Source organism: Saimiri boliviensis, chromosome 14 (assembly GCF_048565385.1).
Source record: "Saimiri boliviensis isolate mSaiBol1 chromosome 14, mSaiBol1.pri, whole genome shotgun sequence".
In the NCBI taxonomy this organism is placed as follows: Eukaryota; Metazoa; Chordata; class Mammalia; order Primates; family Cebidae; genus Saimiri; species Saimiri boliviensis.
Window position 1 is genome coordinate 84,037,880 of NC_133462.1, and position 27,417 is coordinate 84,065,296.

At 36.2% G+C, this 27,417-nt stretch overlaps 1 protein-coding gene across 6 annotated transcripts in view; it reads right to left on the bottom strand.

Moving 5' to 3' along the window:
- Nucleotides 1-27,417, bottom strand: part of LYST (lysosomal trafficking regulator) — a 207,405-nt gene that overhangs the window by 110,268 nt on the left and 69,720 nt on the right. For all 6 annotated transcript variants that reach the window (XM_039464278.2, XM_074385348.1, XM_074385344.1 and 3 more), the window contains 9 exons: nt 23,301-23,410; nt 20,775-21,195; nt 17,902-18,046; nt 16,126-16,299; nt 11,652-11,812; nt 10,586-10,776; nt 6,873-7,118; nt 2,211-2,384; nt 1,175-1,324 (listed from right to left, as the gene is read on the bottom strand). In XM_039464278.2, the coding sequence (XP_039320212.2) occupies nt 1,175-1,324; nt 2,211-2,384; nt 6,873-7,118; nt 10,586-10,776; nt 11,652-11,812; nt 16,126-16,299; nt 17,902-18,046; nt 20,775-21,195; nt 23,301-23,410 (1,772 nt within the window). The remainder of the gene's footprint in view (nt 1-1,174; nt 1,325-2,210; nt 2,385-6,872; nt 7,119-10,585; nt 10,777-11,651; nt 11,813-16,125; nt 16,300-17,901; nt 18,047-20,774; nt 21,196-23,300; nt 23,411-27,417) is intronic.

Below are 27,417 nucleotides of genomic sequence, written 5' to 3' on the forward strand. Positions count from 1 at the left end.
AAACTGAAAAGTACAAGGAATACCACAAAATCCAGAAACACGGCAATAGTTGGCTGTTGGACATGCCTTTCAAAATACTTTTCTCTGTTTTGTGGCTGCATACTCTTTAACTGCCTCTTCATGTGACAACAATTTTGTAACACAATTTTCTACAGGAAGAACAGAAAACTCTCTAGCATACTTATTTTTATTAAGAATTGATTAGAAGCATTTCTTTTTGGCCAGGTATGGGGGCTTAGACCTGTAATCCCAGCACTTTGGGAGGCCAAGGCAGGAGGATCGCTGAGAGTAAAAATTTAACATGTATAATCTTCCATTATGTAACATCAATCCATTAGTTTCTAATGGATTTTGGAAGAATGATTAGATAAATATTTAAAATACGCTGGCTGGAGGTGGTGGCTCATGCCTATAATCCCAGCACTTTGGGAAGCCAAGGCAGGCAGATCACTTCAGCTCAGGAATTCAAGACCAGCCTGAGCAACATGGTGAAACCCCGTCTATACCAATAATACAAAAATTTAGCTAGGCACAGTAGTGCACATCTGTGGTTCCAGCTACTTAGGAGGCTGAGGCTAGGAGTATTGTGTGAGCCTGGGGGTGGAGGCTGCAGTGAGCTGAGATAATGCCACTGCACTCCAGCCTGGGTGAAAGAGTAAAACTCCATCTCAAAAACAAAACAAAACAAGTATATGCATCTATTCACAGTAGCTAAAATGTGGAAACAATCCAAGTGTCTCTAAACTGATGAATGGATAAGCAAAATGTAAATATATAGAATGGTATATTATTCATTCTTAAAAAGGAAATTTGGACATATGCTACAACATAGATGAACCTTGAAGACATCATGCTAAGTGAAATAAGCTAATAACAAAAGACAAATACTATATGATCCTACTTATATAAGATCCTTAGAGTACTCAAAAGTAGAATGGTGGTTGCCGGGGGCTGGAGGAAGAGGGGGAACAAAGAGTTATTGTTTAAAGGGTAGAGTTTTGGTTTTACAGAACAAAAAAGATTTACAGAAATGGATGATGGTGGTGATGGCTGCACAACACTATAAATGCACTTAATGCCACTGAACCAAAACTTAAAAATGCTTAAGATGGTAAATTTCATGTTATATGTATTTTACCACAATAAAAATGGGAAAAAAGTACATATTACATGCCTCTGCTTTATTCCATATCTTCCAGTCAAGCAATAGTTCCTCTAACAGCTTAACATCTTGGATTATAGCATTAGACTCCACATGTAACTTAAACTCTCCATTCTCATTCATATAAATAACATCTTCACCACAGCATCCTTCAAGAAGGGTCTATGGAAAATCAGCATTAATATAAGATGCATTAGTAACTGGTTAATCAAAAAGTTCAACAGAAACATGAAGCTTTCAATTTTAGCAATCATTAAATTCAAAGGAAAGCTAGTTAAGTAATTTAACACTTCACAAAGTATCTTTAACTTGTTTTGTAAAACAATTCAGACAAATAGAAAATCCCAAACTTACAAATAGTTTGAGTACTCAGGTTCAAACATGGGGTAAAACAAACAGCATTCAATCTGTATGTTTTAAGTTGAATTAATCTGCTATTAGGCTTTAAAACCTTTCAAAAAAGTAGTAAGGATTCATGTCACAAATGTATGGATCTTGCAGTTTAAAGAGATAGGGGTTGGGGCGAGGGTAGAGCAATCACCTTTTGCCTTAGTACCAGAAGTCTCAGAGAGAAATATTTTCACAGTGTTACCAAATGCTTTCATCTAGAAATGTATTTAAATATATGATGATCGTGGGATCATAATAAAAATGAACACAAATTCCATGACTTTAAAAACTAACTCTGTAGCAGCAGTGCCTAATGGAATGGTATGCCTCTAGGGGCCTAGAGAACTCGATTCTTTGCCATCAGAGTGGGAGCTAAAGCAAAGATCTCATCAATCTACAGAACGATGGGACAGCGTGGGAGACATCTATGATCCACCAAGATCTAAAATTCAATGAGTTTTTTTTTCCACTTAAAAAAAACTTCAGAAAAAAATGTAATTATTTAAATGATGAAAAGAACTAGAAGAGTACTCTAGTTTGATTAATACCCTAATACGCTTCCTCCATTTTCTTCGAATAACTGAAACACAAAACTATTATTGACGAGATGAGCATCACCGCATATGAAACTTTAAGAATAAATTTTATGAAGTCATACCTTCAAAATGTAAAAGCCAACAATGCATTTTTGTTTGATCAACACCTGATGAATCATAGAAAGCCCATTACAATTTTCTAATTCATGTACTCTTTGTTGGTTGTATTTAATTAATGATAGTATAATTCGCAGTGCTAATGCTTGAGTTTCTTCACAGCTACTGAGTTCAACAACCTAAAAAAACAAGGGTGGATAATAGTTTTCTCCTAATTTGCTGAGAGAAAAAATTTAACATGTATGATCTTCCATTATATAACATCAATCCATTAGTTTCTACGAAGTATTTTTTTTAATGCTCATACTGTACCTATTTAAGGATTCTGAATATGCAAAACTGAGAGTAAGGCATAAATTCCATGTTCTATAGTCTCTTATATACACTGCAGTATATAATAATATGAACAACCCTTAGAGGTCATTAGCATTTTATAACTGGTGATCTGAAGTGTCGGCAAAATGCTTTAAGTTTTTGATAAATCAGTAGATAAACAGGCTCTACATTACGTGTTAAGGGAGATAAAAAGAACTAAAAGACATGATACTTCTTTCCAATGAGGTCTACTGCCCTATCAAAGAGATAAGATGTATCTATAAAAGCACATGTTCAATAAACTAGGTATTGATGGAACGTATCTCAAAATAATAAAAGCTATTTATGATAACCCCACAGCTGATATCATACTGAACATGCAAGAACTGGAAGCATTCCCTTTGAAATCTGGCATTAGACAAGGATGCCCTCTCTCACCACTCCTATTCAACATAGTATTGGAAGTTCTAGCCAGAGCAATCAGGCAAAAAATGAAATAAAGAGTATTCAATTAGGAAAAGAGGAAGTCAAATCATCTCTATTTGTAGACGACATGATTGTATAGTTAGAAGACCCGATTGTCTCAGCCCAAAATCTTCTTAAGCACATAAGCAACTTCAGCAAAGTCTCAGGATACAAAATCAAATTCTGTGTGCAGAAATCACAAGCATTCCTAAACACCAATAACAGAAAGAGAGCCAAACCAAGAGCAAACTCACATTCACAATTGCTACAAAAGTGAATAAAATACCTAGGAATACAAGTAACAAAGGATGTGAAGGACCTCTTCAAGGAGAACTACAAACCACTGTTAAGGAAATTAAGAGAGGACACAAACAGATGGAAAAATATTCTATGCTCCTGGTTAGGAAGAATCAATATTGTGAAAATGGCCATACTGCCCAAAGTAATTTATAGATTCAATACTATCCCCATCAAGCTACCATTGACCTTTTCACAGAACTGGAAAAAAAAACACTTTAAACTTCATATAGAACCAAAAGAGAGCCCGCATAGCCAAGTCAATTCTAAGCAAAAAGAACAAAGCTGGAGGCATCATACTACCTGACTTCAAACTATACTAGAAGGCTGCAGTAATCAAAACAGCATGGTACTGATAACAAAACAGAGATATAGACCAATGGAACAGAACAGAGACCTCAGAAGTCATACCACACATCTACAACCATATGATCTTTGACAAACCTGACAAAAACAAGAAATGAGGAAAGGAGTCCCTGTTTAATAAATGGTGTTGGGAAAACTGGCCAGCCATATGCAGAAAGCTGAAACTGGACCCCTTCCTGACACCTTACACTAAAATTAACTCCAGATGGATTAAAGATTTAAAAATAAGACCTAACACCATAAAAACCCTAGAAGAAAACCTAGGCAAAACCATTCAGGACACAGGCATAGGCAAAGACTTCATGACTAAAATACCAAAAGCAATGGCAACAAAAGCCAAAATAGACAAATGGAATCTAATTAAACTTCAGGGTTTCTGCATAGCAAAAGAAACAATCATCAGCGTGAACCAGCAACCAACAGAATGGGAAAAATTTTTTCAATCTACCCATCTGACAAAGGGCTAATATCCAGAATCTACAGAGAATTAAAGCAGATTTATAAGAATAAAACAAACCCATTCATACTGGCAAAAATGTATGAACAGACATTTTTTCAAAAGAAGACATTTATGAGGCCAAAAAACATGAAAAAAATGTTCATCATCACTGGTCATTAGAGAAATGCAAATCAAAACCACATTGAGATACCATTTCATGCCAGTTAAAATGGCGATCATTAAAAAATCTGGAGACAACAGATGCTGGAGAGGAACTGGAAAAATAGGAACACTTTTATGCTGTTGGTGGGAGTGTAAATTAGTTCAACCATTATGGAAGACAGTGTGGCAATTCCTCAAGGATCTAGAAATAGAAATTCCATTTGACCCACCAATCCCATTACTGGGTATATACCCAAAGGATTATAAACAGTTATAAAGACATATGCATACATATGTTCACTGCAGCACTGTTTACAATAGCAAAGACCTGGAAAAAACCCAAATGCCCATCAATGATAGACTGGGCAAAGAAAATGTGGCACATATACACCATGGAATACCATGCAGCCATAAAAACGGACAAGTTCATGACCTTCATAAGGACACAGATGAATCTGGGAGCCATCATTCTCAGCAAACTGACATAAGAACAGAAAACCAAACACCACATGTTCTCACTCATAGGAGGGTGTTGAACAACGAGAACACATGGGCACAGGGAGAGGAACGTCACATACTAGGGTCTGATGGAGGTTGGGGGGCTAGGGGAGGGACAGCAGAGGGTGGGGAGTTTGGGGAGGGATAACATTGGGAGAAATGCCTGATGTAAGTAACGGGGGGATGGAGACAGCAAACCACCACAGCAGGTGTGTACCTATGCAACAATCCTGCAATAGCACATGTTGTGCCTTGTACTTCAATTTACTTCAGCCAAGGCTTTCTGACAACTACTATATATATCAGAAACACACACTTATTATCACGCAAAAGGGCAAAGAAGTAGGAGACAATAGGTATGCCAGGAGAGCACAGAAACCATTCTGACCCCTCTCTGCTTGGTTTGGGAGAAGGCTACATAGAGAGAAGATGGCCTAGGAAGAAAGCTAAATCCTGGAAAGCAGGAATAAAGGGGTGGCTGGGGGCAGGGCACAGCCAGGGGAAGGGTAAAGCCTAAACTGGAAGTTCATAGTACATCTAGGAAGCTGCAGCTTGCCTTTTGGGTAGAGACCAGGCTCACAAGGCAGGCTATGCATGTAAGGATTTTAAAGACACTGAATTTTATTTTTGTATGGGAGGAGGAAGGATACTGAACAAAGTTTCTAAGTTTTTGACTTAGAAGTATACTTTAAAAGTCTTATTGGCAAGATACTAAACATAAGAAGATAAAAATATAACAATTTCCTCTAAGATCCAATCTCTATGTAACAATAACAAAATTATATTCAATACCGTGATGAAAAAGAAGAAAACAAGGATATACATTTTCAAACCATACAATGGCAGAAAATATCACAAAACATTGGTGAGGAATTAAAGGGCTTTTAATTTTTAAAACACTAGGAGATAATCTATTCAACTAGACACTAGATGCAAAAAAATATGAAAAAGGAAGAGGTGGAGAAGAAAAGACAGATTAGAGTATGGAGGATCAAATGCTAACAAGATATTTATAAGAACTCTAACAACCACAAATGCTGATATGCTTCTTATTGCAAAATTAATCAAAGACACTTCCATTAAAGAAAGCTAGATACGGAGATAATGAAAACTTGGTAATGTTGCAGAAGTTATACATAGGAATAAAATGAAGATGGCATTCCGAGGATGAAGAAAGATCAAAGCTGCTTTAATTAAACAGGAATGTGGACCCAGAGGAAGTAGAAATGATTTTATCAAAGTGAGACTATTCATACTCCCTAATATAGGGTTCAGCAATCCCTGAAATAGTCTATAATTACTGACTGCCTACTCTGCATCAGGACAGATAACTAAATGATTTATTCTAAAATGGTACTCACAGCCTCAGTCAAACTCTTTATATTTCTCCTTTTTGAAACAACTCCAAATCCAAACAAATTAAAGTTTTTTTTTTTAACTTGTTTGTTGACCCTTAGTATTTTCCTATGCATTGGAAACATTTAAGGAATAAAAGCTTAATAAATTTTATTTTGAGATGGAGTCTCGCTCTTGTTGCCCAGGCTGGAGTGCAGTGGTGTGATATTGGCTTGCTGCAACCTCCGCCTCCTGGATTCAAGCAATTCTCCTGCCTCAGCTTCCCAAGCAGCTGGGTCTACAGGTCCATGCCACCACCTGGCTAATGTTTTATATTTTTAGTAGAGGTGGGGTTTCACCATGTTAGCCAGGATGGTCTTAATCTCCTGACCTTACGATCTGCCCGCCTCAGCCTCCCAAAGTGCTGGGACTACAGGTGTGAGCCATCATGCCTGGCCCATAAAAATGTTTAAAGTATATTTATTTCATATTACTACTATGGCATACACTTTTCTTCCCAAAGGCAATTTAAGATCTTGTATATTTAACATTTAATTGTTCTAATTACATTTTTGGTTATCAGAAAACTTCTAAAATATTCATAAATTAGAAGAAACCTTAACCATCTATGGCAGAAAGTTTAATAACATCTTTAATATATAATTTTTTATCTTAAAAGTTTAATATAGTTGACTATAGCTTTTTTGTATGGTCCAAAAGAAATCCTTTAATTTATCAATAATAAATAGGTCATTTCTCTTTAGACAAAACTGTAATCCGTGATTCTTACCCTAGCAAAGAGAAAAACAAATATACCAGTTCCACCAATTTCATGCAGAATGCCTTGAATAGTTTTATATTCAGTAGGCTGGAGATTCTTTAGATGATGAGGTTCTAATAAGATGCTCTGAACTTCTTTTGAGCTGAAGGGTCTTTGAGAGAGTTGAGTTTTCATTTGACCTTTAAGTCTGATCACTGGCTCATAGATAGTGTACTGAGCAGGACAGTAAGTTGTATAAACAACTGAAAGACTTTCCTGAAAACACAAATATTTTCATTCAGTAATGACACCAAGTTTGAATGTAAACTATCAACTAGCAAGTAAGTATTTCAAAGTGTAAACACATCCAACTGATCCTTTTCTTTGTTTAAAAAACAACAGCTACTACACTAAACAAAGAAACATTAGAAGCAAGGCTGTTTCCTACAAAGCAAATAATCAGTGATTTATTTAGCAGTGATCAATTGTATAAATGACATCAAGGTTGAGGATTGAACTTCGTTCAGTTTAGAATAAATATTAAATAACACTATTACTGCTTAATATTAAATTGTATAATTACATACCAGGCACTGATCTAAGCACTTAAAAATACTGGGAACTCTGGGTCAGGTCAATTTATTTGAAATTTTTGCTCTGCATTTGCTCATCGGCTGACTACTCATTTAAAATCAAATTGAAACTAGATCTTTCTTACTACTAGAATACAATTCTAGATTGTCAACTGTCAGCACACCTAACTGAAATAAAATAGAATTGCAAATATTTCTCCAAGGCAAACGATAGTTTCCATTGGTGTGTGGCTCCCTGTCAAGATTCTCTAAACTATTCTTAAAATTAAGGTTAATTTTAAATGCAGAATGTCCTTTTTTTTTAGAGATAGGGTCTCGCTCTGGCACCCAGGCTGGAGTGCAGGGGCGTGACCATAGCTCACTGTAGCCTTGAACTCCTAGCCTCAAGGGATCCTCCCACCTCAGCCTCCCAAGCAGCTAGGACTACAGGTAGGTGTCACTACACCCAATTATTATTATTATTATTATTTTTGTAGAGACCTGGTCTTGTTATGTTGCCCAGGCTAGTCTCAAACCCCTGGCTTCAAGTGATCCTCCTGCCTGTGCCTCCCAGAATGCTGGGATTATAGGCATGAACCTTGGTGTCCAGCCCATAATGTACTTTAAGGTGGTATAGTGGTAGCAGCTGCCAAGCCCAGGCTCAGAGAAATCATAGATTCAGCGTCTTCTCTCAGAACTGGATGGGGGCCTTGTGCTTTGATGATGACGATGACGACGACGACGACGACGACGATGATGACTTTTTTTTCTGAGACAGAGTCTCGCTCTGTCACCCAGGCTGGAGTGTAGTGACGCAATTTCAGCTCACTGCAACCTCAGCCTCCCAGGTTCAAGCAATTCTCCTGCTTCAGCCTCCTGGGTAGCTGGGATTACAGGTGTGCACCACCACGCCTGGCTAATTTTTATATTTTTAGTAGAGATGGAGTTTCACTATGTTGGCCAGGCTGGTCTCGAACTGGCTAGTCTTGAACTTCTGACCTCCTTGGCCTCCCAAAGTGCTGGAGTTATAAGTATGAGCCACCATGCCTGGCCTGTGCTTTATTTATGACCCAGAACAATCAGACATACCACCCAGCATATTTGTGCACCAGCTAAACCAATTATACTGTCTGTTGTGTATGATTATGCTAGAAAAGCAAAATTTCAAACCTGCAATAGTTTCAATCAGAAATCTGACACCACACCCTGACATGACGGTACCACTTATTATTATTATTATTATTGTTGTTGGAGATGGAGTTTCACTCTCGTCACCCAGAATGGAGTGCAATGGTGTGTTCTTGGCGCACTGCAACCTCCGTCTCCCAGGTTCAAGCAATTCTCCTGCTTCAACCTCCCAAGTAGCTGGGATTACAGGCACCAGCCACCATATCCGGCTAATTTTTGTATTTTTAGTAGAGACAGGGTTACACCATGTTGGCCAGGCTGGTCTCGAACTCCTGACCTCAGGTGATCTACCTGCCTCAGTCTTCCACAGTGCTGGGATTACAAGTATGAGCCACTGTGCCCAGCTGAGGGTACCACTCCTGCCTGACCATTCTTTCATGAACTTATAACTCCCAAATTACTAAACCGGGCTTAAAGAATTTACTTTCTAAAAATAACTTTTGCATAAAACCCTCAGAATTTTCATTCATGATAATTTGTTGAGTTTTGTAATTTACATGACCTATATACTATTCAGGAAAAATAAAAGGATTAGGGAAATTTTTCTATGAAAACAAATGGATTAACCAAAAATTAGAGAGTTAAAGTTATTACTTGGACAAACATTTGTGTGAGCTCTTCAGCTTCCCTAAAGCACAGGTTCTCAAAATGTTATTATCCCCCACCAGCCTCAGCTTCACCTAGGAATTTATTAAAAATGTAAATTCAGTAGGTCACACTTCTGACCTACTGAATCAGAAGCTCTGGCCCAGCAATCTCCTATTTTTATAAGCCCTCTGGATAATTCTAGTGCACACTCAGGTTTGAAGAACCGTTCCCCTAAAGAGTGTTTTCTTAATGGTGTGACATTTAGGATGGGATCATTCTTTGTTGTAAATAGTGTTCATGTACTGTAGAACATTTAGCATCCCTGGCCCCTACTACCCAATAATTATTGACAACCAAATCTCCCTCCCCCCAACTCAACAACAATAACAACAACACATTTCAAAACAGTGTCTCTTTCTTAAAGAAGCAAGAGAAGGAGGAACCCAGTTTCATGGCCAGAGTTTAGCAGATTTTCTAAGACTATGAAGGCTCAGTTTTCTAGTTGCTATAATGAAAAATCCTCTCCACTAGCTCCTAAACTGTATACTGGTAGAACAAAATATTAGAAAACATATTAAAAAAGCAATAGAGAGTCTCATAGAAGCAAATTAGCAATACTTTGAAGGCAAAATTCCCATTTGTACTGATATCAAAGACTAAGTTTTTTAGGCTGGACATGGTGGCTCATGCCTATAATCTCAGCATTTGGAAGGCTGAGATGGGAGGATCTTTTGAGGTTAGGAGTTTGAGACCAAAAGATCTGGACAACATAGTGAGATTCCATCTCTACAAAAATTTAAAATTAGCCAGGTGTGGTGGTGCATGCCTATAGACCCGGCCACTTGGGAGGCTAGTGTGGGAGGATCACTTGAGCCTAGGAGTTCAAGGCTGCAGTGAGCTATGACCACACCAATGTATCCAAGCCTGGGTGACAGAGTGAAACCCTGTCTCTTAAAAAAAAATAAAATAAAAATGAATAAGTTTTCTAAAACCTGAATATATGTAACTAAAACTAACATTATAAATGGATATTATTATTTATTTATAAGTATGGAAAGAAAATATAATGAGCAACATTTTTTAAGAGTATATCAAACTAACAAGTGTTTTCACTGTATCATAAACATTTTTCCTGAATAATTAGTAAGAATAAACTGATAAACTTTTTATAGAAATATAATTTCAAAGAAAATATATAAATATAAAACCTGAAACAAGTTTTGAAGGGAAGTCAAAGTGTTTTAATTTTTTTCAGAAAAAAAACATAATTCTAAGAAAAGAAAATGTAAGGAACCACATGAAAAACTTTACAAATGTAATTTATAACTATATTATTCAATAAATATACCTAAATACAGTTACTGTAAAATTAAAACTTAGAAAGTTAAAACTTACAATTAAGAGACCAATATCCACATCTTTCTTGGTCATAAAAAGTTCTCTGATTTGTTCACATCGCAAAATTTCTTTATTAATATATTTGGAGTAGTCATTCACTGGCTTGCCATACTTACATGGCATTATAGAAGTATGGTTGGGTCCACAAGCATACAAATAAAAGGCCTCTTGTGAACCAACCTTAGCTCCTGAATAACAGAAAAATAAAGTTAGTTATTTAAAACACTCTAATCAGAATTTTTCATAAAAAGCAAGAAACCAGGAGTCATTTTTTTAGCCAGATTCTTTCAGTTGTTCACTATATTTTATAAAATTGATAAAGCCTCAATTTCCAAATTTGTGTAATGAGAAAATAACCTATGCCAACTATGATGGAAGATGGATTAATATGTATAAAGTTAAGTGTGAAGCTCTTAATTAAGTCATAAAATCTCCATTTGCTCCTGAGCCAGAAAACAGGTTTTCTGTTTTATTTACTTTTTTTTTTTTTTTAAATAATGGAAACTATATGTTGGTAAATTCCATTTCTAACTAAAATTTGAATCAACATCTTTATTCCTTCCTGTTTAGTCAATAAACACTGTTTGAATGCTATTATGTGTCGGGTTTAAGGACATGCTTTTAAAAATTATATATTTCATTTTTCCCTAAAATTTGATATTTGTATAAGATATAATAAAACTATTAATAAAAGAGATAATGGAGATAAGTTTACTAGTCATGATACTACATTATCCAGTGTTAAAAAAAAAACACAAAAAAACCGCTAATTTAATATAGGCTTCTCTTTTTTGAGGGAGGAAATACATTTTTATATTAAATTATCAATTGTAATACACAACTAGATTACAAAAATATTAAAATATTTTAAAAGTATATCTTAGAATCTTAGAAATATAGTACTTATTAAACACAAGTAAAGAAACAGAGATGAATATTTTAGCCAGGTTACTCAGTTGAATACTTGTTAACTGAGAAAAAAAATTGGAACTATTTCAAAGGAAAAAAAATCTCACTCTGTCGCCCAGGCTGAAGTGCAGTGGTACAATCACAGCTCACTCACCATTGAAGAGAAGCAAATTTCCCAGGTCCCATTTTCCAGCCAACTGCAAAAACTCTTCTTGGGATGATAAACAATGGCCAATCATGCAAAATGTTTTATTGCTATCAGATGACAAACTTGTTTTTCTTGGAAGCATAAAATCCAAAATAACATCAGGCTTCCTATATTAAAAACAAAGTTAAAGCAATGACTTTAGGAAGTACTAGTACTAAGTATTTTTAAAGTATGAATATTTAAAATTGGGAAATTCTTGAACAATTTTCTTGGTTCCTTATTGACCGGCAGTAGGGAAAGAGAGGAGGGCTAATTCTGTTTGTCTCTTGGTCAAAGGTTCTGCAGAAAGACGGGAGCTGAATGGAGATACCTAATGATCCCACAACAGGCCATGGGAAATGTGACGAGACATTTGCTGCAAGTTTTCTTTGCCATTAGACTTCTGCATATGCACCTTCCTGGTTTACAGATACAAACCAACCACCTCCTCTTAATTTTGCCAAGAAGTCTCCCATGTTGACAAACAATTCCAAAAATTGGAATCCATGACATTCAAAAATGTTACATCATCTATGAGGCCTTTGGCAACTAATCACAAAAAGAATATAACTTCTTCAAAATTTCCTCTGTCTGCCTACTAAAATACCATTGCTTTTTGCATTTTCTGTTTTCTTAATGCTAAGTGATTACGCAGCTTTTGATTAGTCTCTTTTGCTTCATGGATACAGGTGACAGGAATGCATACAAAGACAGAATGCTGGCAAGGCCAGGCTTTCTCACTGAAAGACACACAAAACAGGGAGAACTTCATCAACTAGTGAAACCACAGAGCTCTACCCCTAGTTTAGAAATGTTTTAAACTCCATTTTAAGATAATTAGGGTAATCTACAAAGGCAAAATCTCAATAAAATGTGTAAGATGAAGACAGGATAAGCTAACATGGGTAGCTCTTAATGAGAAACTCGACTTTGTAAATACTTATTTTAAAAGTTTTATCTAAGCCTCTCTGTTTCACACAGAACATATAAGTCTATTTTAATGTTTTTTTCTTTTTTAAATAAAGAAAAGATGTGCGATACCTTCAATGAAATACTTCTCCTTGACCAAATAAATGGCTGTGACTAAAACTCTATCGCCACCTAGTGGCATTATGACTTAAAATAGTTTTTAAATTTTCATTTTAAAAAACAAAGTTTTTCAATGAGAACATATGGACACAGGGAGGGGAACATAATAAACCGGGGCCTGTCGCGGGGTGAGGGGCAAAGGGAGGGAGAACATTAGGACAAATACCTAACGCATGTGGGCTTAAAACCTAAATGACGGGCCGATAGGTGCGGCAAACCACTACGGTACACGTATACCTATGCAACAAACCTGCACGTTCTGCACATGTATCCCAGAACTAAAGTAAAATAAAAATATAAAAATAAAAATAAAATAGTGTTTTAAGGGTGAAAGAAAACCTATTGCAGAATGAATACAAAATGAATTAAACAAATACTAAGTGTCTACTGTGTGCCATATATTTCTGCCATATTTGTAAGCTGTTAATAACAACAAATAGAAAGTATTAAGTCATTTTCAGTATCATTATCTTATTTTAAAAGCCCTCTTCAAATGTATTCTTTTGGAAATTATTCTTTTTTTTTTAAATTGAGACAGGGTCTCACTGTGTTGCCCAGGCTGGAGTACACAGGTGCAAACATGGCTCACTGTAACCTTGACTTACTGGGCTCAGGTGATCCTCCTGCCTCAGCCTCCCAAGTAGCTGAGACTACAGTTATGTACCACCACACCTAGCTAATTTTTTTTTTTTTTTTTTTTTTTTTTAGTAGAAACAGGGTTTTGGCCGGGCGCGGTGGCTCAAGCCTGTAATCCCAGCACTTTGGGAGGCCGAGGCGGGTGGATCACGAGGTCGAGAGATCGAGACCATCCCGGTCAACATAGTGAAACCCCGTCTCTACTAAAAATACAAAAAATTAGCTGGGCATGGTGGCACGTGCCTGTAATCCCAGCTACTCGGGAGGCTGAGGCAGGAGAATTGCCTGAACCCAGGAGGCGGAGGTTGTGGTGAGCCGAGATCGCGCCATTGCACTCCAGCCTGGGTAACAAGAGCAAAACTCTGTCTCAAAAAAAAAAAAAAAAAAAAAAAAGAAACAGGGTTTTGCCATGTTGCCCAGGCTGGTATTGAATTCCCAGGCTCAAGCAATCCTCCTGCATTGGCCTCTCCAAGTGCTGGGATTACAGGCATGAAGCATTGTGCCTGGCCTAGAAATTATTCTATAGCTCATAAGGTGATGAAGATATTATAGCACAAAGTTTAAATCAACAGAATAAAATGTTTGTCCTTGGTCACTTGCTCTGTTAACCAATGAAATTAACTTGTGCCAAATGGCAAACAATTCTCTCAAAGGAAAGTAGACATAAGTGGTTGGGTAAAACAATAGAGTGATGTGTGAATCAAGTGACCATGTTTACTAATTTACTAATTTCAGACTGTCTACAATAAAAGTCTAATCTATCATTCTGAACATATCTAATAATTAGTTTATGGTTCCTGTATCTGTCAGTTGACATGATTCAGAAAAAGGATGAAGGGGTGGTAAAGCACAGGGGTTTTAAGCATGGGCCCTCTCTAAGGTCAGAGTCTAGGTTAAACTTTCAGCTGTACCCTTCACTTGTGGCATGAGTTTGGGCAAGTCACTCCAGATTTCAGTTGCCTCTAACGTAAAATTGGGATAATAATATACCTACTTCATAGTATTGCTGGGAGGATTAAAATAGGTAATCTGTATCAAGTGCCTAATACAGTGCCTGGCACACACTGAAAGCTCAAGAAATTAAGAGTGTCTAGGAGGAGAAAGGGCCTCTTTACTTACATCTCCAGGCCCAGCTCCCTCTGTTTTAATTATAGGTTCTCGAAACAAATTTGCTGATTGGCTTCAGCTGCCATTCAGGCTTAGGCAGGTATGAAAACAGAGAGATGTTCTTGATAGAGAACATCATAGACAGTATTCTATTTGGAATAGAGAAATTAGGCTTCAATTACGTATTTTCACTTTTTTTTACAAAAAATGAATACAACAAAGCTGAACTCTTGATTTTACTTCCAAAGTTTGTTCTTGCCTGTGGCAGACACCATGGACTGTAAAGCAATCCATAAGCCCTGCTCCCTGCCTCACTCTATTATTGAGGCTGGACAGCTATAAGCAATCAATCGCTGCAGTCTCTTGCAGCAATTCCCCATCCTCCACTCGAATCTTCCTCCTCCCACCTTCAAAGGGCAAACTCCATCTCCTCCTTCAGGTCTCGGCTTTAATACCCTGTTCTTAGATAGGCCTTCCCTGATCTACCCATCAAAAGTGTGAAACTTGGCATTTCTGTCTCAAGGTTTTAAAACATGGGCTTCACAGTTTTTGTCATCTTTTGTAAATATTCATCTAATTATGTTTGCTTGTTGTCTGATTACTCATCAGATTGCGAATTCCAAGAAGGCAGGGAATGTGTCTATCTTCTTTACCACTGTCCCCCAGGTCTAATTAATATGTCAAGTGCTCAAAACACTTGAGCACATCATCACATCAATAAATGTGATGAATGAACAAATGAATGAATAAAAATAGGTTGATCTGTGTTAAGGGTATATGCTATTTCCATAGTCTAATCTACTTTGAGGGATTTTTGAGAGAATTAGATGTACATAAAGCACCTAGCAAAAGGTCTGCAACATAGTAAGTATGCAATATATTATGTTCCCTTTCATTAAATCTAGACTTCTCAGCTTGGCACTGAAAGCCTGTTAAGTAGTTTCACCATGTCTATTCATTTTTATTTCTCATTATCCAACTTAAACTCATTCAACCACCTTAACCCTCTCCCACACTACATTACAGTTTCGAATTCTCTATCTTCTTTCATGCTACTTCATTCAATACAATACTTCCCAATGCTTACAAATCAAAGATACCTTATAGTTCATTCAGGCTAAAATTTTACATTAATATATTCCACAAGACGTTTCTTGTTAACTGGGCCCACAATTCTCCTATGTGGTAAAAATCAAACAGTACTCTCCCTGAATCTTTCACTTGGTATATTTCTAGGACTCTGTCTGCATCTGTCACCTGATACATAGGCTAGTCAGTTTAATTTCTTTGACTGAAAGCCCAATTTAATTTAGATATTAGCCTTATTAGCCACTTAATTTAAATAATTATAGTGGATTCAGTTTTATAATATATGGGATTGAGGGATGAAATTATAGATTGCGTTGATATATAATTATACATAAATGTCTACATGTCTAGGTATCTGCATGCTCCCTAAACCCAAATATGAATTTTCAAGTTACTTCTATAGTAACTTGACCAATAGGAAAAAAAAGTCCAACTCTGGCAGATTCCTAAGTTAAAGTAAATATTATCTAGAATTTTCTGTAACTGAAATTAATACGCATTTTCTCAAAATGCTTTTTACCTCTGTCCAGAGACCCATATGGAGATTTTCCCGTGAATCTTCTTTTTCCCTTGGGGGTGCTGTAAGTAGGTAAGTACTAAATGTTGCCATTTGCTTGGGAGGAAAATATTCTCCTGTGATTCAACCTGTGCCAGTAAAACAGCTTTCATGTCATCATTGGAATCCATGCACACACTACAGAAAAAGGGAAAAGGCATAGGCTGAAAACATGAAAATTCTGACCTCAGTGTTTAACACACGTATAGTAACTATAATTTTAAATATTTAAGTAAGATTAAAAACCAGTTCTATTTTTTTAAAGTGCTTGAAAAGTCAGTAGGTCTTTTATACCATAATCTAATCATTCTATTATTACCTCAATTCATGAACTCAAGTAAATTAGGCTCACTGGCTGATAGTGATAATTCAGGCAATAATTTTCAGAATTCAGTTTGTAAAAAAAATATGTATTATTACTATTTATATAGTCATTGCCCATTTAGAAATTACAATGTATTATTTGTTTCATAGAAAAATTAATACATATCGCTGGGCGCGGTGGCTCAAGCCTGTAATCCCAGCACTTTGGGAGGCCGAGGCGGGTGGATCACGAGGTCAAGAGATCGAGACCATCCTGGTCAACATGGTGAAACCCCGTCTCTACTAAAAATACAAAAAATTAGCTGGGCATGGTGGCTCATGCCTGTAATCCCAGCTACTCAGGAGGCTGAGGCAGGAGAATTGCCTGAACCCAGGAGGCGGAGGTTGCGGTGAGCCGAGATCGCGCCATTGCACTCCAGCCTGGGTAACAAGAGCGAAACTCCGTCTCAAAAAAAAAAAAAAAAAAATTAATACATATCATACATAAATGTCTAAATACCAGACTGTATTGGAAGTCTAATCTACTTTTTGGGATTACTAAAAGAATGAGGAGATAATGTACATAAAGCACCTAGTAATGTTTATAACGTCTACAAAGTATATATTCCTAAATAATGTACTGGTTTGTTTAGCTTTGAGTTTTATACAAATAGTATCATACTATTCATACTTACTCAATATAAATAAAAGACCTGCATCTACATTACTTAATAAAGGAGAGACGATAAAAGGACAAGATACCAAGGAGGAGAACCCAAGCTTATTAGCTAATGGCTATTAAATACATAATGCACATGGAATATATCTGTCTGTTAATAACATCTTAAGACCATTACAATCTGATGAATAAGACTTCAGTATGTATTTGATCTAAAATCTAACAGAGAGTTAATTTATTTTATTTATTTATTTATTTTTATTTTTAAGAGTCTCACTCTGTCATCCAGACTGGAGTGCAGTGGCGCACGGACTGGAATCACTGCAACCTCTGCCTCCCAGGTTCAAGCGATACTCTTGCTTCAGCCTCCCAAGTAGCCATGACTACAGGCATGTGCTACCACGCCTGACTAATTTTTGTGGGGTTTTTTTTGGTAGAGATGAGGCTTCATTACGTTGGCCAGGCTGGTCTTGAACTTCTGACCTCAGGTGATCTGCCTTGGCTTGGTATCCCAAAGTTCTGGGATTACAGGTGTGAGCCACCACACTCAGCCGAGAATTAAAATGTCTTAGACTTTGTGGATTTTTGGACAGAATCAAACTATTACAAAAGTGGTATTAACTGTTAGAACGAATATTTTTTTAATGAGACTTTTATTTTGCTGTAATGAAATTTTATTAGCAGATTTAACTTTATGTTTCTTAAATAAACTATTTAAATACATTATCTATTCATGGGAGGATGAGGATAATCAATACCGAAAGATAAAAGTGGCACTGTGGGGATCAGCCCACACTTGGATCATCAACGCTTTGGATCCCAGTGAAATGATATGAATACATCCTTCTTCTATGAGTCTTTCACCAGGATTTATGTACTCTGCACCTTCTGGTCTGTCGCTGTCTATAAGAAAAAGATGTTAGAATGATCAGTAAAATGGTTCATAACAATTGAGCAGAAAAGTGAATTTAGAAGAATACAAAGCAAGTCTGTTCATTTGTAGTAGATTATCTATCCAAAATGTCTGAGCCTGACCTGTTCTAAACAACTGTATTTCCAAAGTATAGATGTTAATCTCAAAAAAGCACAAGGGATAAAAAAATAGTAATTCAGTACTTTAGAAGGTATTAAATGTTTAAAAATGCATAATAACTGAGGACAACTGTGGGCATAACCAGACTGCTATGTGACAACCTATTACAATGTGTACCAAGCTTCTTTTATCAACTGGTTTGGGCCACTATGACTTCACTGACCCTTGTCTAGAGAGCACATGTCATTGTCAATGCCTCACACTACCAAAAATCATTCTATAGTTATCACAATGTCATGATTTAAAAAAAAAATTTCATGTTACAAATTTTAAGAAAAAACTATAATGTTTGAATATATTCATAATTTATATTCCCTGTTGAGTGGTCTTTGAATGTAATTGCTAAGTGATTCTGAAACTCTAATGTTTCTTTAACGCAAGCTAGGGTAAATGCTTATAGGTTTGGGCTGTCTAGTTATGCATCTTGACTCCTCTTCCTCATCTTTTAAAACATTTCACTACCTGAAGATGTATGATGATCTATTTGTCATTATAATACATGTGACTTTATGTAAAGATATGTTATACCATAATACAAAATGCATACCGAAGGCTCAGACTTTTAAAGAACACTACTGCTTATGAGACTGTATACGTATTAGTTGCTATTTTTCAACAGGTAAAACCATGACCAATGTTAAAAAATACTTCCCGTAGCAATGACAATAGTTTTAAAAAAGAAGAATTAAGGTCAGGGATTATTTTGAGGCTACTGACCAAATATAGAGAACTCATATCTGACGTGAAATTTAAAAAATGTTCCATACCAAATATGTACTTGTACAAATAAAAGAGTAGGACAAAACCAGTGTGTACTTAAGAATTATACAGTAGGAATATTACAAATATTTAACTTAATGCTCACAACCATTTTACAAGGTAAATATATATAGGGTGATAGAACTGAGGCACCGAGAGGTTAAAAAATTTGCTCAAAGGCACCAGTTAGTTTAGAGATCAAAGATGTGCTATCACAGCAAAATATTCTTTATCTCGCTTCAAAAATGTTTATATATGTCCACTATTTTAAAGTACTTATACAAAATCATCTTTCTAAAATATGTTTTCTCATATATCTTTAAAATAAAAAATTAAGAAAAAAACTCTCCAATATTTACTTTTCTCAGGTCACTGTGTACATTTATTCATTTTAGAAGAGACTGTTTACATTGAGATGACTTCCATTAAAACATGAGAAAGCAATCTGCATAGCTTATAGTATAGTAGCAATGTTTAAGCTCTGAAGTTAAAAGAAGGTGTGTTTCAATTCCTTTCCATCATTTACCAGCTTTATCACTTGATCGTGCTACTTAACTTCCTCTAAAAATACATATAGTATGAACACTTACTGACTTGTTAAGATTAAAAATGTATATAGAATCAGCTGAGCAAAGTGATACATACACAGAAAGCACTCAATGCACGTTAGATAGCATCATAATAAATATTATCACATGTACAGCTATCAGGTCTGTGGCAAAATTCAATCCAGAACAGAAAATTCTAGTGAAGGCATAGTGTCCTAAAACAGAGGTTCCAGTGGGTGGAAAAGATTTATGGCATGAAGAGCTATTGAGGCCTGCATCTCCATATACATATAAAACCCTAAACATCTGGCTCATCCAGTCATTTCATTCATTCCCTAGGCCCTAAGAATCACCCTACCTACTTTACTTCCCATCACCATAAACTGCTTTTCAACGAACAGTTTTTTTCTGCCCTCATCATATGAGAAACAAGGTCCAGTATAATAGCAATTCTTCAGTTAAAGAAGGAACTGGAATGAAATGTATTCTAACACTGGAGAATGGCTGATGCATTTGAACATTCTGTAACAGGAAGTACAGGAGGGCCACTGAGGTAAGACATGGCATGAGAAGGAGAACTTGAAATAAAAGAGAGAAAGAAGTTCGCAACCAGCCTGGCCAATATGGTAAAACCCTGTCTCTATTAAAAACACAAAATTAGCTGGGCATGGTGGCACATGCCTGTAATCCCAGCTACTTGGGAGGCTGAGGCAGGAGAATCGCTTGAACCTGGGAGGTGGAGATTGCAGTGAGCTGACATCATGCCATTGCACTCCAGCCTGGGTGACAAAGAGCGAAACTCTGTCTCAAAAAAAAAAAAAAAAAAAAAAACAAAGAAAGAAAGAAAAGGAAATGGGAACCGTCTAACAAGGGCTGGGAAACAGCAGAGAGAAAACTGGCTGTAGGGTTTTATCCTTTTCTAATATCAGGAGCCACCCTAATCCAGTAACAGGACCAGAAAAGAGGTTCCATAAGGAACTCTACGAGCTGATGACCCCAGAAAAAGTTGTATATGTGGTGTCCCCTTGACTTCTATAAAAGACTAAAGTATCTGTAATCGAGATTCAAGGCTGTATGACAGATTAAGTCAGAACTTACCGCCATTAACTAAGGCATTTAATGTGCAGAACATGTTAAGAGTGTTAAGAATAGCACTACATTCTTACCACTCAAGTAAAATTAACAGTGTGAAAAATCTTTGTGTACAAATCAGATAATCGTGTCATCATACCTGTACCATCAAAACTGCTATCTCGTAAAATTTTGTTTCTTTTCTTTATCTTCTTTCCTTTTTCTGTGGTACTCTCAGCTTCATGGATGCACTCCACATTAAACCACAGTGAAACACTGAAACCTTCTGATAGGTGTGGCCAGCAGTTTTGCCCCAGCAATGGCAGGTGGACTGGGGCTACGTGCCAAGACGAAAGCAGCCGATGGGGAAAACTCTCTCTGTCAGCCTTTTTCTTGCTCCGTGAAACTCGTGCTCTTCTCAATAAACCCATGGCCTTACTGTTTAAAACCCCAGGATACTTTTGTGATGAAACACCATTGCTTAAATTTGGGGTGTGCAGTAAAGGGAAGGTTAGATACTGTGAAGGGCTCATAGTAGTATCACTTTCAATAATTTTCAGAATACCCAGAAGAAGAATTTTCTAGGGAAAAAGAGAAAGAAATGAAACTTTCTAATCATGTAATAAAATACCTAACAATCTTGAAATTTAGGTTATAAATGAAAATACAAACATACCCATACATGTCAGCATTCCTATTTTACCCATACATGTCAGCATTCCTATTTAAATATCTTCCTATCTCCAATATCTTTAAAATTTTCTCTTTTTCTGTAGCTGAGATAAAATATGAAATGGATTTCATTTTTTTTTTTTTTTTTTAAATTTTGAGACAGAGTCTCACTCTGTCACTCAGGCTGGAATGTAGTGGTACAATCTCCGCTCACTTCAACATCTGCCTCACAGGTTTAAGCAATTCTCCTGCCTCAGCCTCCTGAGTAGCTGGGATTACAGATGCCTGCCACCACGCTGGCTAATTTTTGTATTTTTAGCAGAGGTGAGGTTTCACCATGTTATCTAGGCTGGTCTCGAACTCCTGCCCTAAGGTGATCTACCCGCTTTGGCCTCCCAAAGTGCTGGGATTAAAGGCATAAGCCACTGCACCCAGCCTTCATTCTTTTTGTTTGTTTGTTTTTTTGGAGACGGAGTCTTGCTTTGTCATCCAGGCTGGTATGTAGTGGTAGCACGATCTCAGCTCACTGCAACTTCCACTTCCAGGATTCAAGTGATTCTCTAGTCTTGGCCTCCTGAGTAGCTGGGATTACAAGCATGAGCCACCACGTGTGCGCCACCAAGCCTGGCTAGTTTTTGTATTTTTAGTAGAGACAGGGTTTCACCATGTTGGTCAGACTTGTCTTGAACTCCTAACCTCATGATACACCTGCCTTGGCCTCGCAAAGTGCTGGGATTACAGGCATGAGCCACCATACCTGGCCTTAGATTTTTTTTCTTTAAATTTTTTATTTTTAATTTTTGTGGATATATGGGAGGTATATACATTTATGGGGTACCTAGATTTTTGATACATAGTTACGATTTGGTTTTAAATTCTAAATTAAATATAATAATTATATCAGGAATCATCTCTACCAGAGAAAAAGGATTATTTCTAAGTAAACTGTGGTTCTTCTCCCAATTATTTTAAAATCAGGGATATAACTGAGACTTTACAAATTCTCCAGATTTCTGACTTCAGAGCATGACTGGCTTGTTAAAATTGAGTGTTCAGTTACTTTCCAACTTATTTCACATGATTTTTCCATATCAAGTAAATTTTCTTTCATCTGTGTTTGGCAAACTGAAGTAAGTTTTTAAGCTTCTATTTATGTTACAAGTTTTTGGTTAAAGTGAAATGTAGAATTTATAGAAAACAGAAAAAATTAGCATTTAATTAAAGGCAAAGACAATGATTAAGGAGACAGAAGGAAAAAAGTAAAAAAGATTAATCTAGTACAATGTCGTCCTCATGCTTAAAATAACATCTAAATAACATCTAATGTTGATTATCATAAGGACAAATATACTCAGAAGAAGTAATAAAAAAGCATTCCACAAACATAGCAGTCAGTTTTCAATGATCTACACTAGTGGTTTTTAACCCATGTTCCACAGAGCTCCCTCAGGAACCTTGGGAATGGAGCAGGGTGATAAAGTGGGCAGGGCTCTGAAACATCCAGTTCCACTACAATGTAGCTTCAAAGTTTTCTGTTTTATTTGCATATGCTACTAGTCAAGATTTCATTCTAAAAACAGGTTTCCTAGCAAAGAAAAGTTTAAAAGCCACTAAGTCACACCAATGGAAAGGGGAAGTATAGACAATAACTGAAGAGTATAGTGGATAATATATTTTTTTAAAAGGATAATCCCTAAGATGGTTTAACTATTCATAATTAAGTTATCTTCAGTAATTAAAATTACTCAGCCTTTCTGAAGCAAAAAAATTGGGGATGGGGGGGTAAGGGGAATATAATCCCAGTGATATGTCTGGTTAGTCAAAATTGAAGTGAAATGGTTAAAATATATGCAAATAATTAAGTACTTCACACATAATATTATGAAATTGACTATAACAACTGTCACATCAAAAGAGAGAGCTTAGTAATATTACTGAATAATTTAAAAAATACATTCTATTAATAAGTAAAAGAATTTTTTAGTGAAAAATGTAAAAATTATAGCATATTTACTGTACAAGGAGATTTCTCCAGAAATATTCTCAAAAGAAGGATTAGCTCTTCTGAACATGTTCTTGAACTCATCAAAGACACCAGAAGATCCACCAATGCTCTCTGGCATGCTAAATTAAAGAAACAGGGAAAAAATTAAAGCTAGTCCACAATTAAAGGAACAGAATAAGCAATTTTACCATAAGAGGTAACATACTATTGTCACTTTTAGAATGGATTATAAAAAATCTAGTATAGCAATCACAAAATTTGCTGAAGAAATAGCAATATAACTAAATGTAAATCAACCAACCATCAAAAAAATACTTTTCTTTTTATATTATTATTATTATTATTATTATTATTATTATTTATTTTTGAGATGAAGCCTGGCTCTGTCACCCAGGCTGGAGTGCAGTGGCGCTATCTTAGCTCACTGCAACCTCCATCTCCCTGGTTTAAGCAATTCACCTGCCTCAGCCTCCTGAGTAGCTGGGACTAGAGGTGCGTGCCACCATGTCCAGCTAATTTTTGTATTTTTAGTAGAGACAGAGTTTTGCCATGTTGGTCACGCTGGTCTTGAACTCCTGGCCTCAGGTGATCCATCCATCTTGGGTTCCCAAAGTGCTAGGATTATAGGAGTGAGCTACCACACCCGGCCCACTTTTCTTAAAGATTGGTTAGTTATAAGTAAACTAAGGGCATTCTTTAAAGAAGCATAAATCAATACAATATTTGTTAGGCTGATACCCCTACACCATAAAATAGTCTGCTATCTTCTCATCTTGAAAATGTTTAAATTATAATTATCACTCTTTAAGTACAAAATTAGATGACAAGAAGTGGAAATACCAAAGATGATTTACATACTTAAATATCACAAACTGGTTTGAACATTTTCTTTATTCCATCATAGGTTTAGCATAAAACATAAATGGTGGTACACAAATTCATAGAGTTCTTCAGAGCAAAATAATAACGAATATTTTTAGAGCATGTTATAGTGTTCAAAGTATTTTTACATGCTTTATTTCAGCTGATCCTCACCCAAAATGAAAAACCTTACAAAGTAAATATTATTTCCACTTTGATCTGAAAAAAATAATCTTGATTTAAAACCTTGAGATAAGTTTTAAAAGATTGGTAGTTTTGGAAGACTGGGAGGTTAGAGAATAGAAGCCATGTTTAAGCGACATATTTTGTAGAAGCAATGAGCTGACACAGTAGCAAAATAGTACATGTATCTGGAGAGACTACTTGCAATGAGATTATAAAATAGCATGGACTTTATCCTGCATATAGCATGAATCCATTAAAGGTTTTTAAGTAGGAAAGTAATATGATCAAAGTGTGTGTGCTTAGATTTTTTTTTCCAGTTCAAAACTGACAGGTTCCAGTTAAAAATGGGGGAATGAATATATACACTTGCTTTTGTGTACTACTGAAAACTCATGACATTAAAGTACAGAATTATAAAAGAAACCAACAACAGCAAAAATATGTTGGGGCACATCTAGTGAGAGATTTAAAAATATTTCTTGAAGATAGAAAAGTAGATGGATAAAAGAGAAAGCTACAACCTAGAATTTCTTCAAATTATAAAGAGGTTCAGAGCAGTAGGAAGTCGAGCTGTTCATTTAAGGTCTGGAGAGGAAGTGAGAGTGGGGCTGACAACACAGGAATTAATGAAAGGTCTCTCTGTGAATATCCACCTCTCTCCTAGTCCTCAGTACAGAGCACAGATAATTCAGTTTTCACTTTTAGGTCCAAACCTGGTAACTCTTCTCTAAAGAAACGAAATGGATTACCAGGCAAAAGCTCAGGCATATATAGGCTTTTAGTATCATGGTTACTAAGTGTAACTGTACAGTCTGCAGCCTGAACAAACTGCCTAACCAACAGAAAAGTAGAGACTAAAATAAAGCCTGAATACTGTGTGCCAAACCATGCATTCTGGCTTTGGGCTGTGTTGCCTGGATCAAGAAAGTGATGCCTTTTTTTCCCAGCTCAAAAACACTATATGCTAGCCAAGTTCTGTATGTGGAAGATACATTTTTCTAATGCATGCAAACTGCCATGTGGGGTAATAGTATCCCTAACGGTCCCCCAAAGTAAAGCTCTCTTCATTAGGGTATTTGGGAAGCCCCTAATTACCCACTGGCACATTCACACAGAGCTCTTCAACATCCTACCCACTCATGAAAGAGGCCAAAAAGGAAAACAAATTAACTTTCACAATATTAGAAGAAATCTCCAACAGCTTCATTAAATATAAATGGGCTGAGAAGTTCATAAAATATGAGGGAATTAGCAACCTAAAGCAGTAAAAACAATATTTAAAAAACAAAAAACAGACAAACTGACCCCAGAGGAAAAAGATAATTTGGGGACAGAAGAAACTTTAAGGTATTTATTACTATAACCAAATATATACAAGGATATATTATATCCTTATATGAAAAATAACCAGAAAACAAAGAGCTCTTAAATATGAAAATTACCAAAATCAAAAATTAAATAAAAGGTAGGATGGAATTGAAAAGATGTCTCAGAATGTAGCATAAAAACAGAGACACAGTCAATATGACAGGAAAGAGAAAACACATGCAAGATTAACTGGCAAGGCTCAAGATGACAATTAGAATGCAAGGAAAAAAAGAGGAGAGAATACAGAGAAAGAAAATTACTTTTTAAAACAGCAAATCTTCATGATTCTGTATTAGACTTTCTAAGATATGACACTAAAAGCAAAGCAAAGAGAGTCAAAATAGACAAGTAGGACTACATAAAAATCCTTTAAAATGTGCTTCGAAGTAAACCATTAAGAAAGTGAAGAGACAGCACAAAGAATGGGAGAAAATATTTGCAAACCACATATCTGAAAAGGAACTTGCATGCAGAATACATTTAAAAACTCTTACTATTCAATAATCAAAACACAAATCACCAATATAAAAATGGGTAAAGGATTTGAATAGACATTTCTCTGAAGAAATCCAAAGAAAATATGCAAATAGGTAATAAGCACACTGCTATAGTATAAATATCTGTCCCCTCCAAAACTATTAGCAAATAGCTAATAAGCACACTGCTATATTGTGAATATCTGTTGAAATTTGGTTGTCACTTTGGTAGTGTTAACAGATGAGATCTTTGGTAGGTGATTGGGTCATGAGGAGTCTGCCCTCATGGGTGGGATTCATGCCCTTATAAAAGGGAGAGTTCAGCCCCCTTTTGCCTCTCTTCCTTTCTGCCTTTTGCCATGTGAGGATGCAGCAAGAAGGCCCTTGCTAGATGCTGGCACTCTGATCTTAGACTTTCAGTCTCCAGAACTGTGAGAAAATAAATTTCTGTTCATTATCAATCACTCAGTCTGTGGTATTCTGTTATAGTAGTACCAAAGGGACCAAGGCACACATGAAGGTATATATAATACAATAGCCTTTAGGGAAATACAAATCAAAACTGCAATGAGATATCACTTCATATCTACTAGGATAGATATAATTAAAAAGGCATATAATAACAAGTGTTGGTAAAGATGTAAAGAAATTAGAACCCTTATACACTGACGGTAAGAATATAAAATGGTATAGTCATTTTGGACAAGTCTGTCAATTTCTCAAATGATTAAACACAGAGTTACTATATGATTTAAAAAAATGACTGAAGAGAAACGAAAACATATGTTCACACAAAAAACTGTACATGAGTGTTCATAGCAGCATATTCATAACAGCAAAAGAGGAGAACAACCCAAATGTCCATCAACTGATGAATGGATAAATAAAATGCAGTATATCCACGCAATGGAACGTTACTTCAGCCAAAAAAGAAAAGAAGCAGGGAACTGGAAAAGTAACTTTATAGTGGACAAACCTGATAAATACTACTTAATGCAAGTGGTCAAGGTCAACATCAACAATTATAAGGCCGGGCGCGGTGGCTCAAGCCTGTAATCCCAGCACTTTGGGAGGCCGAGGCGGGTGGATCACGAGGTCGAGAGATCGAGACCATCCTGGTCAACATGGTGAAACCCCGTCTCTACTAAAAATACAAAAAATTAGCTGGGCATGGTGGCTCGTGCCTGTAATCCCAGCTACTCAGGAGGCTGAGGCAGGAGAATTGCCTGAACCCA